We start from the raw sequence: 12084 nt of genomic DNA on the forward strand, positions 1-12084 counted from the left end.
GAAGCTAACATGCCAAATTTGGTCATCACGAAACTGGGGAGTATTGTACATAAATCCGTTGGGGATGCTCTAAAAACACAGGACGCGCGAAAAGCAAGCAAAGCCGTTCACTGTTGCGTACCATCGCATCTGAAGCGTTGGTTCTCTGATCCGACGGTCGAGAGGAAGCCCTTGGCGACCCTCCGCCGCGCCTCTCGGGCACTACTTAGTGGGACAGGCCGAGAGCAGACGAACCATCCTCCCACAAACCACACTCCCCCCACCAAATTTCCCCTCCTCCTGCCCGAAGTTGAACAGAGCAGGCGCTGTCCGCCCCCATGGCTCCCTCCGTCCCCTAGAATCAGCCCCGGATAGTCGCCAAGGTGAGCTCTTCTCCAACCGAGGTGCGAATCTGTATCTGCGATTTTTTCGAGTGCTCTGCTGGTTCGCGGGGGCGGAGTTCGTGGGATCTCTCTCCCCCCGCCACCCACAAAACCCCAGCTTTTGCGAGCTCGGCTGGCGGGTCACCCACCGGATTGGGGCTTGCTCGCCGGCGGCGCGTCCTAGGGTTTCCTTAAAAAATCTTGGGCATTTTTGCTGCTGCTTGCTCGATTGCCATCCGTTTGCTCGCGGAATCGATGTCGATTATCGTCTATTTTGTTTTGGTTTTTCTCCTGGTTGGTTCGATTCTTGCATTTTGAACTACTGTGGCCCGTCAGGAAACCTAAAGTTTGAAACTTTACATTTCGACGCAGCCACGCCGACGTGCTTAGGTCATCGACACTAACTCTGCTTTGCTTGATGCAGGGATCCAGCTGCCGCGAGTCGTCATGGACCGGACATCGAATTTCATGCCTACACCTGATCAGGATGTCCTGGATATCCAGCCCCTGAGGACTTTGGCTCCGATGTTCCCTGCGCCCCTGGGGGTCAACACGTTTAACGTGCCCAACACCACCCCACCATTGATATTTGTCACTTCAGCTGGGCAGTTTCCAGGGGGGTTTGGTGCTCCCGGCCATCCTGCTTTCAGGTCATTCGCCGCCGCTTTCGGTGCTCAAGATGCTTATGGAGGGCAGCCTGCCTCTTCCCGTGGCCAGGATGCCGGTAGAGGGCAACCTGCATCTTCTCGTGGCCAGGATGCCGGTGGAGGCCAGGCTACCACCTTTGCTGATAAGTACGCTGCTAATGGAGGCCAGACTGCTGCTAATGGGGCTACAAACCTTGGCGCCAGCGCTGACAGCCCAATTGATGTCATCCCTATATCAGCTTACAGGCCGACACCGCCACCTGTTATACCACTGGACGACGATGACGATGACAATGAGCATTTCACTAGCAACCAGACGTCAGCATCTGGGCGGAAGATCAAGAGGCCGTCCCACCTAAGTGGATATAAGATGAGCGGCGGTTTGGGCAGTGATGACAACAATGGTGTGAAGACCAAACGCAACAAGACCTCTCACAGGAAGGCTGGTGCTGGCAATGAGTTTACCTCGGTGCCCCTTTCATCCAGCAATCCCAGGGAGGCTGTGGAAGAGGTTCTCATGAACTTCGAGGCCCTGCGGCGTAGACATCTTCAGTTGGATGTGGCACAAGAGAGTACCAAACGCCCAGACCTTAAGGTTGGTGCCGTGATGCTGGCCCATAATCTTAGGGCTAACATCGCGAGGAGGATTGGAGTTGTTCCTGGAATTGAAATAGGGGATATTTTCTACTTCAGGATGGAGCTATGCATTATTGGCTTGCATGCTCCTACCATGGCTGGAATTGATTATATGACCCACACATTTGGTGATAAGGGTGATGATTCTGTAGCAATATGTATTGTCGCTGCAGGTGTTTATGAGAATGAAGATGATGCTACAGACACACTAGTCTACAGCGGTTCAGGAGGTAGTAGCAAGAACAATGAGGAGATGCATGACCAGAAGCTTGAGAGGGGTAACCTTGCTCTTCAGATGAGCCTGTCGAGAAAGAATGTGATCCGGGTTGTACGGGGATTTAAAGATCCAGGTTGCTTGGGTGGGAAGGTTTATATGTATGATGGCCTCTATAAGATCCATGAGTCCTGGAAGGAGAGAACAAAGACTGGGATCCAGTGCTTCAAGTACAAGCTGCTGCGGGAGCCAGGACAACCCGAGGGAATGTCAATCTGGAAGATGTCCCGGAAATGGGTAGAGAATCCAGCAACTAGAGGCAGAGTTCTACACCCTGATCTATCATCTGGTACTGAAAATCTTCCAGTGTGTCTTGTCAATGATATTGACAGTGAGAAAGGACCAGGCCTTTTCACCTATATTACTCAGGTCAAGTACCCAAAGCCACTAAGTTCCATGAAACCATTACAGGGTTGTTCATGCCTCAATGCTTGTCTGCCCAGTGATACCGATTGTGGTTGTGCAGAGTTTAATGGAGGTAATTTACCTTACAGTTCAACAGGATTGCTTGTATGCCGCAAGAATAGGCTATATGAATGTGGTGAATCTTGCCAGTGTTCAGTTAACTGCCGTAACAGGGTGACACAGAAGGGGATTAGGGTTCACTTTGAGATCTTTAGGACAGGAAATCGAGGCTGGGGTCTTCGTTCATGGGACCCTATACGGGCTGGCTCATTTATCTGTGAGTATGTTGGCGAGGTTATTGATGAGAGTAAACTGAATTTGAATGGTGAAGATGATTACCTTTTTCAGACTGTGTCCCCTTGTGAGAAGACATTAAAATGGAATTATGTACCTGAACTGATGGGGGAGCAAATCACAAATAATTCAGATGATACTTTTGAGCCACTGCCCATCAAGATAAGTGCAAAGAAAATGGGAAACGTCTCACGTTTCATGAACCATAGTTGTTCCCCTAACGCCTTCTGGCAGCCAGTTCAGTTTGACCATGGAGATGATGGTCACCCACATATCATGTTCTTTGCACTGAAGCACATCCCTCCCATGACAGAGCTGACGTACGACTATGGTGATATTGGAGCTGATTCTAGTGGTATAGGTTCTCCTGGAGCTAAGAGATGCCTTTGTGGATCCTCAAATTGCCGGGGCTATTTCTGCTGATTATGGAAGATGTGCATTCTGCTTATCAACATGCCAATCTATCTGTTAGGTAAAAACAGTCTTCACCTGAATGCCATTCTCAGCATTGAGCATCATGCATACATCTAACTACTCCTTTGCGGTTGGACATCCCTGCTTGTCATGCATATTTACAGGCATCTGGTTTGTATTCGATAAGCAAGCAATTTGTGCTGATAAACACTAGTTGGATATTAGTTTTTTATCTTCGCTGTAGCTGTAATACTTGTGCTTCCACAGAAACTGTGTTAAGTGTTACATATAGGAATATAGGAATGCATACAAGAACAATGTTATTCCTGTTCAGTGTCTTACGAAATTCTCAGCTTCTCTGTTAAGAACGAACAATGTAATTCCTGTCTAGTGTCCTGAGAAATTTCAGCTTCTCTGTTAAGAACTCTAGACATTTCATGGTTTAGTTGTTCTTGCTACAAATAATTTTGGGTCAGGTATTTATGATAATATGTTGATGTATTTCATATCCTGCATGGGATTTCTCTATTAACAAATTCTTACACCATAAACTTGGAACTGTTGCTTTACTTGTGTAATAATAGTTTCTGATGTTTGTAAACTAGCCCACTTCGACTTTCTGTGAACCTAACTTGTGCTGGTCTTTTGCAGATCATTTTTTGGCCGTTCTGGTGGTACCTAGAAGAAGGGAAGTGTGCTGAAGTCTGACAGAGGTAGGAGCGTCTCAAATTGCTCCCCTCATGACTGCGCCGTAGTGGAGATAGTAGACTTATGTCAAGCTCTGCAATGCCCATTGTCACACAAGGACAAAGTAGCTTCTTGTGATTCTGTGACCGTAGGCCTTGTGAGGTCAATTTTGTATGATAACCTTAGTATTTTGGTCAAGTCGAACCAAAACTCTTAGCGGCCAATATGCCTATTGCGCCGTTGCCAAGTACTCCCTCCGTCCGGAAATACTTGTCGGAGAAATGGGTGTATCTAGACGTATTTTAGTTCTAGTTGCATCCATTTTTATCTATTTAGGTGACGAGTAATTTTGGACGGAGGGAGTATATTCAGACCAGTGGGCTGGCTTTAAAGTCTTGAATTTCCTGCCAAAGTTGTTCTATGTTGAGTTCTGTTTGGATTTATATGCTACAAAAGTTATACCGTTGAATCTTCACATTCAAAAGAAGTTTTCAATGGCATAACTTTTGTAGCATATAACTCATATTTTGTTGATCAAATTCACGGTCAGAGACCTCATAAACCCAAACGGAGGGAGTAGAATAGGTTGGAATCTATGTGGTATGCATTGCCACTTTGCCAGTTCTGAGGAAATTCCCCGATAATTGCTTTCTAATGTTTACAGTAATAACTAAAGAGGTCTCTGGGCTATGAATAAGGTACTCCCTCTGCCCCAAAATGTAAGACAATTTTTAGGCTTAGGCCGCGCTTGGCATCGGTGTAATTGAATACAGGTGTATTATTCTTACAAGTGTAACTTACCGGCCAACAGCTATTTCCGGCCGGAAAATCAAAACGGCGGGCGGAGGTCTGTAAGTTTTATACGGGTGTATCTGGAATGAGAACATTTTGGGACAGAGGGACACACCAGGATCTTTAGGCCTCAGGCCTTTGGCCATAAAAGCGATGTAGCACACTGCATATCTTAAAATTCTTAATTCTCCAACTGGAGCATCACTTACAAACTAACGCTTGATTTTTCAAGTACAATTTACAAGGGAGTGTAACAGCTGTGCAAAACTCATGCCAATGACAGGTAGAGAAGAGCTACCGCGATACGTGAACTGGAAAATACAAAGAAAAAGCTGGTTCAGAGCATCCTCGTAGTGTTCCCGACTCTACACTCACATGTGCATACGCTTCTTGATTCTCTGACCACGCGCCGCGACCGCTGAATATGCAACTTGATGTTCACCAGCTTGCCAGCAATCTGCATTTCGGGCATGGAACGGATAAACTGTTATAGCGAAGATTACTGTATCTCTGAAGTCCCAACATTTACACAAGGAACAAAACTGCAGATAAATTAATTGGCCTTAAAGTGTTTGGCTCACAACATTGAACCGATGTAGAAGCAAAAACACTTCTATTTCGCAAGTATGATAGGCTGAACAACTCTAGAAGAATGTCCGGGAATTACCATTCTCCATGTAAGGTCTTCTGGTCCAAGGGGCTGAGCAGGACTTGAATATAGAAAATGCCTCGAGTACTGTCAATGCACCACGAGTAAAAATAGTCAAGAAGATGGGTCTTTCAAGAAACTTAAGGGTATATTTGGTCGGTGCCCAAAATCACCAATATTGGCAATGCCCATAACAACTAACTAGCGCACTCTAGTTCATTTTTCTTGGCAACATTGTTCAAATCATGGGCAAGCATAACCTTCACTGCAATTTTGGCTAGCCAAACTTTTGGTAGGCTGAACTTGGGTTCAAACCAAGCATACCCTTAAATCGTATTTAGGTTTTAAATAAGAGCAAACCTTGAGAAGATTGGATTGCATCTCCCTAACTCTTTGGGCATCAATGCCTCTTAGGTACTTCACCAGCCAGCCAGGTTGCACAGCATCAGTTGATGAAACAAACAATGCTATCTGCACAATGAAGTAACAGGCCATTATTTCGCAGTTCACACTACAAAAACTTGTGTTCTCCAAATGCAGCAGACCAATGCCGATGACCAATGGTGTGGCAAAAATACATAATCATCATGCTACAATATATAATAAAAATTAAATCTTGATGGGATGTAATATATGCATCTCCAACAGACTGCATGTATAAGCTTTTCGTGCATGCCCACACATGTGCACATCTATATACACATCTTTACTATAGTTTACAATTGATTGATATTGCTCATGCACCATTTTTATAATTCATAGTGACCGATATCACCAACGCGTCTTCCAGTTTATCTCACAGTGCAAGTATATATAGAAAATAAATAATCCTTAGGTACATTAATTTCATAGATACCGTGCCAATTTTTACACAAGCTTCAGAAACACTATTCATACAGAGAAATTGGTATATGTCAAAAGATAGGTATCACTAATTCTACAACTGTCAGTGTCATTGAAGTATAGAGCCCAGTCCTGTCCATTGGCAACTATGCAACTATAGTTCGCATGTTACTTGTTAGTAACTCAGTGATATGGATATATTTGTTTGTTATTCATGAGATTCAACTAGAAAAATATCCTAATTTTTTCATGTAACAGGTAAAGTTTTGGAGCTCCAGTAAGATATATCAACGGCCTTTGTGAACCTTCATGCTTCAAATTATGGAGAATGGTAAGGCATGTTGTAGAACCATGGGTCAACTATACCTTGCTGTAGTCAAGTATTCCTTCAAAAGGAAGCTCTAGCTCATCGCTGATTATAACTGGGATACATCCACTAACAATTGCATCAAACAGGCGAGCAGAAGATGGAGTGTCCCCAGCAGGATTCAAGCAAAAGAGAGACTTGCGCATGCCAGTCTGAGCTGCTACTTTCCCCTTGGCGCCAGCAGACCCTTCTTCTATAATTATGTCTTCTATACTTTGTAATTCTGTCACAAGCTTACTGCGTATCTTCCCACCCTAACAAGGTCAACAAGATGGAAGATCAAAAGGCAAATAAAACAACAAAAAGTAGAAATATGACACGCATATATAGATCTGATTTTGTCAAAAGCTTGAAATAGTAGCAAGAAACTTACAGCATTTCTTTTAAGTCTTCCTCGGAAAAACAGCAACGTACTTCTTTTAGATTGAGTTTCTGACACACACTTATAATCACAAAGGTCAACATTTGGGACATATGGAAGGATAACATCCTTTTCCAGATAAACTTGCCCAGGTTTATACCTGATATAAGGTGGAAACATGAGTTGTGTTGCTCAACTGATGTATGCAAGCAGCATAGAGGCAACGTGGCGATCAATGAATGAATGAAGACCATACCAGTTCCCAGTAGAATCCATATCAGGTAGAAGCCATATTGCTTTCTTCACAAACCTTCGGACTGACTTAAAAGACCATGGGTGATGAACAGGAATAACATGATCTCTGCCTTCTGAACGTTGCCAAGCAGGTTGATCAGTCACCCACTTCAAAGCTTCCTAATTACAGGGAAGTAATGGTAAGATCATCTTGGATACAAATAGGGATGAACAGAACAATTAATAACTTGTAATCTAGACAGAGAGTTAGATATTCCCTACAGTCAGGTGAACCCCCCAAAAAAACATTACAGATAGTCATAGAATATTGAGTTCAATCTATAGAGTGTGTTACTATGATTTCTGGTCTGACTGCAGAAACAAATTAAATTTTCTTAATAATTGATGTCAGGTTGATAGCATGAAGAATCAAAGTTTAGCTTGGTCATATGCATGTCCTACAACAAATACTAGCTAAAAAATTAAACCTTGGGAAATGCTCGCACACCCTATAAAGTGCCTTGCATTCTTGTTTCTCCAGCAAGAAGTAACTGATTGTTGTGAAAAATGGCACGTAGAAAATGTCTGCTTCTTCTTGCTGCTCAACCCTGATAACATTCTTCAGAAGTCTTTGTGATTCAGGAGCAATGAGATCCGCCCACAGCCAGTAGTCAATAGAATGCTGCATATGCGAATGGAGATAAATTCAGACAGTAAAACAAAACAAATTGCAAGTTCCAAATTCATAGTGCTGCAATATTACTTAGCATACAGATATTTAACAAAACCGTGTTGGAAAACTGACGTATTAAATTGTCATATGCAGAGGTGGTAGATCTAAACACGCAGTAAACAGACCATTCCTATCCCAGCCAGTATTAGTACATGCTATTCCAGTTCAACCATTTCCCGCTATATGCAAACAGGCAAGAAGTAAACTATTTACAATTTATTAATGCATTCCAGCAAGAGTTTTATGATCTCAAAGAGATCGAAAGAACATCAGCAAACGATACACATCCTTATGTTTGTTGAATCTTGTAATAATTACAAGTGCTATGTGCCATCTTATTCAATTACCCCTCTCCCCTTCTGTTGTATCTCACATGCTTTAGACAAACTAGTCTACATAATCAATATAACAAAACACTTCAAAGCTGTAGCAACCTAAATATTTTACATAAAGTCACAAACAGATGCAAGTCCAAAATCTTCAATCTCTCTGTTCAAGCTGTAAAATCAAATTGCTACATAGAAAAAAACTACTTTATATCAGATCCAGTCCAGAAGCGTATGTGCCTCATTGGTATAGCTTTGCAGCATTGGGTCACAAGAATACCACAGGTACCCAGAGCTGCTACAGTGGATCAGCACAAAATATTTCTATGAGATCCAACACACTAACATGCAGCTCATTTCAGGAGCACTTGAAATCTCCCGAAAGCACCAGAGCACAGATTTATCACAGAGGAATATAGCAATGCAGCATTACTACTAATGCTCGACTTTCAGCCAGCAAGCAATCAAATGCCCCACACTCTACAAACTAAGTGCTGTCTACCACCAAATCTGGGAACAAGGAGATCTCGTGGCATCAAAATAAAGCGACACTAGATGATACAAATCGATCTCACCGCTCGCCCACCTGCTCGATGAGCCTGTGCACGGGGCTCCCGTTGGAGGTGAGGTTGGTGGTGTCGCGGTACGAGTCCCTGAACAGCCTGAGCAGGTCGTAGGTGAACTTGCGTGGCATCTCGTACACGTAGACCCTTAGCGGCGCCGGCCACGCGCCCCGTGGGTCCCCGTACAGCCGGGCCTCCTCCTCCCTCCGGATCGCGGCGTCGAGGTCCCCGGGCGCCGCGGAGGAGGCGGCGGGGCGGTGCGGGGAGTCGAGGAAGCGGTCGAGGGAGGCGACGAAGGAGGTGGTAGCGCTGCTAGGGTTGGGGAGCGGGCCGGCGACGGGGCGCGGCGGCGAGGGGGAGAGGAGGAGGAAGTAGACGGCGGAGAAGACGAGGAGGGCGCCGACGGCGAGCAGGCAGCGGGAGGAGGCGCGGCGCGCGTGCGCGAGGGAGGGGAACTGCTTCCCCGCCATGGCTGCAGACTGTCGAGTGGGCCGCAAGTTTTGTGTTAAGCCGAGGCTTATGGTTTGAGCACACTAGATTTTTTTTTTTTCGAGTTGAGCACATTAGATTATCAAAGCTAAAATTTGAACGACTGGAGACAGATGAATTTGGCAAACTCAATCTGGAAGTACTCCTTCAAACGGCCCCTGTGTCAAAAAAGATTTAAGAAAAAACATCCTAAAAAGCATACTGAACCTTGCTAAATTGCTATGGAAACCCTAAAGTTCAAGTATGCCTTTGCTAAATTCCAGCACAAGCACGCCAAACAGACCACCATTGTCCAAGTTATTATGGACTCTTAAATATGTACTGCTCCATTAGCAGCAAATTAGCACCTATTGTTGTCAAAATTTCACTGCAACATGCTAACCAGTTCCTTGCAGGTTGCGAAGACACATAAACCTATCTTATCTTTGTCCTAGGGGAAACCCGAAAGGCCTATCAAAACTGGACCAAAAACCTTGCATATAATAATATAAATCTACCAATGTACTCTATGCATTACACAGATTTAGTTCTGGCCGTCTTGCTTTGCACGCCCGGAGCTCTTCTTCACTGCCGCGTTGCCCTTCTTCCCGGCGTCGTCGCCGCTCGCCCTGGCGTGTTCTTTTCTCTTGCGAATCGCCTTCGCGTGTTCAAGACGACCGTCGTCGGCGGAGGAGGGAGGATCAGTGACGACATCCCGAGGCTGAGGAGCAGCAGGTGGTTCCGATGGGGGCTCGATCGGATCAGGGTCGCTAGGAGTTCGGAGCCGGCTGCCGGGCGAATCAGTATCGGTGGCCTCTTGATAATACAGGTTCCAGGCCCATGGGTCAGGCCTGAAGCCGAAGGCATGGTCAAAACTGTTCACGCTCAACGAGGGCTCCAGATCAGGAAGGTCGAACGGGTCGTCGTCAGCAGTCTGCTGGGGATCGGCGCCGGAGCCGGAGCCGGATCCTTGGACCTGGCTGTCGGCGGTGCTGTCCGACCAGTTGGCGCCGTTGCGTAAGAGGCCGGTAGGCGCCGTCGCCTGCGCTTGCTGCGACGTGTCGGGGCTGGTGTCCGTCAGCGGCTCGTCGACGAGCATCATCGATGACGGCTCGTGCTCCTCCTCCTCCTCCACCACCTCGTCCGCCGGAGAAGCGCCGGGATCCTCCTCCTCCCCTTTCTTCTTCTCCGGCTTGCGCGTTATCCTGCACAGCACCCAATCGTTGAGCTGCAAGCAAGACACACGATCGGCACACATCATCAAACACAGACACGCTAGGTATGTACCAAATTAGATGGACATGCATGGCATGGGATGATGAGATGATGATTATGGCTGACCAGCATGAAGTTGGAGTCGGACGAGACGGGCCTGTTGGAGTCCACGTCCACGAACTCCATCATCTTCCACTCCGTCTTCTCTATCCGCTTCTTCTTGGAGTCGCCGCCGTCGTCGTAGACGAACACCTCGTACGCCAGCGAGTTCCTGAACCCGATCGTCGCCTTCTCCTTCCCGTAGGTGACCGGCGTGTTCTTGCCCACCGACTTCCAGCGGCCCGTGTCGCCCGTGCTCCGGCTCGGCCGCCCCCCCTTGGCGTACTTGCGGCTCCTCTGCGTGAACACGTACCAGTAGTCCTCCACGCTCGGGCCCAGCCTCGTCGCTGCCAAAACCAAACCAATTTAGACAGCCATCAAGAACTCAATCAAGAAGATCACGATCGATCGGAATCTACTTGTCTTGGAGCGAAAAGACGGTGGGCATTGAGCAAGAAGCCAAGAACTCACTGAGAATCTGGGGGTGCTCCGCGTACACGTCGTCGTCGCGCACGAGCGAGGTCGGGGGCGGATCGCCGCGCAGCTTGCTCCGGAGGTAGAAGAGGATGAGCTCCTGGTCGGTGGGGACGAACCGGACGCCGGGGACGTGCAGGTACGGGTACAGCGGCGCCTCGCCGGGCTGCTGCTGCGACGACGTTGACGCGTCCAGCAGCATGGCGGCGGACGACGTTGACGCGTCCAGCAGCATGGCGGCGGACGACGTTGACGCTTCCATGGCGGCCGACGACGGGTGATCGCGGCCGGCACGTGCTAATGCTGTCGGAGCCGAGGACGTTAGGGGTTTGAGGCCGCTCTGCTGCCCACAGCACGTACGGAACAAGATTCCTTTTCCGTAACTCAAACGATTTGCACGATTTATATAGCACACGATGATGGGTTTAGGGGGCTGTGGCCAGCCTGCCTGATGAGACGATGCACGGACCAAGATTCCTTTTCCGTAACGATTTCCTAGTTTTCTTTTGTTGAGAAAAACAAGTTACCGACTTTTGTTGAGAAAAGTTACCGACTACCTCGCCTCGTCGTCCACGTCGTCTATTGGGCCAGCCCGCGAACCACGCTCGCCTATGAACTGGCCCATTTAGGAACTGTAGTGCGTTTTCTTCTTCTAGTTTCCTTTTTTCTTTGGCCACTGCTACAAATCATCCGGTTGATTTATGGGAAACATAAGCCGCCTCCATAGCCGCTAGATACGCACCATCGCAGCCGTCCCTTTGCCCTCTGGTTCCTGAATGCTCTCCTGCAGCACACGCCCCCTCCCAAGCATCACTCTCTCTTCGTATCGGCAAAAACAGCCACCCGCTTGCCCCTGATTGCAGCGCCGGCGGCGCCAATGCTACTGGTCGCCGGTGCAGTAGACCACGTCGTCCGCTGCATGATGCAGAGCAACACCGGCGAGCCTTCATTGCAGCGCCGGGAGCTGCATCGGAGCTCCGAGACCGTCGACCAGCGCTCCATTGCAGTGTCGGGAGTGAAGGAAATATGCCCTAGAGGCAATAATAAAGTTATTATTTATTTCCTTATTTCATGATAAATGTTTATTATTCATACTCGAATTGTATTAACCGGAAACTTAGTACATGTGTGAATACATAGACAAAACAAATTATCCCTAGTATGCCTCTACTTGACTAGCTCGTTTATCAAAGATGGTTATGTTTCCTAACCATAGATATGTGTTGTCATTGATGAACGGG

General features: G+C 47.0%; 3 protein-coding genes across 3 annotated transcripts; 1 reads left to right on the top strand and 2 right to left on the bottom strand.

Moving 5' to 3' along the window:
* Positions 1 to 235: 235 nt before the first annotated feature.
* LOC123079507 (histone-lysine N-methyltransferase, H3 lysine-9 specific SUVH1) lies at positions 236 to 4130 on the top strand. The gene is made up of 3 exons (XM_044502280.1): positions 236 to 362; positions 787 to 3090; positions 3684 to 4130. Exon 2 carries the CDS (start codon positions 810 to 812, stop codon positions 3039 to 3041), a length of 2232 nt encoding a protein of 743 aa, XP_044358215.1. The 5' UTR covers positions 236 to 362; positions 787 to 809; the 3' UTR covers positions 3042 to 3090; positions 3684 to 4130.
* Positions 4131 to 4667: 537 nt separating this feature from the next.
* On the bottom strand, positions 4668 to 9087 carry LOC123079509 (probable arabinosyltransferase ARAD1). Its single transcript, XM_044502281.1, has 8 exons — positions 8611 to 9087; positions 7474 to 7647; positions 6988 to 7145; positions 6744 to 6891; positions 6370 to 6624; positions 5521 to 5631; positions 5179 to 5247; positions 4668 to 4968 (listed from the first exon to the last, which is right to left on the bottom strand). The coding sequence occupies exons 1-8, from the start codon at positions 9055 to 9057 to the stop codon at positions 4849 to 4851; spliced, it is 1482 nt and encodes a 493-aa protein (XP_044358216.1). The 5' UTR covers positions 9058 to 9087; the 3' UTR covers positions 4668 to 4848.
* Positions 9088 to 9391: 304 nt separating this feature from the next.
* LOC123079510 (NAC domain-containing protein 2) lies at positions 9392 to 11273 on the bottom strand. Its single transcript, XM_044502282.1, has 3 exons — positions 10841 to 11273; positions 10397 to 10716; positions 9392 to 10283 (listed from the first exon to the last, which is right to left on the bottom strand). The coding sequence occupies exons 1-3, from the start codon at positions 11103 to 11105 to the stop codon at positions 9600 to 9602; spliced, it is 1269 nt and encodes a 422-aa protein (XP_044358217.1). The 5' UTR covers positions 11106 to 11273; the 3' UTR covers positions 9392 to 9599.
* Positions 11274 to 12084: the final 811 nt, after the last annotated feature.

Source organism: Triticum aestivum, chromosome 3D, assembly GCF_018294505.1.
Source record: "Triticum aestivum cultivar Chinese Spring chromosome 3D, IWGSC CS RefSeq v2.1, whole genome shotgun sequence".
Classification (NCBI taxonomy): Eukaryota; Viridiplantae; Streptophyta; class Magnoliopsida; order Poales; family Poaceae; genus Triticum; species Triticum aestivum.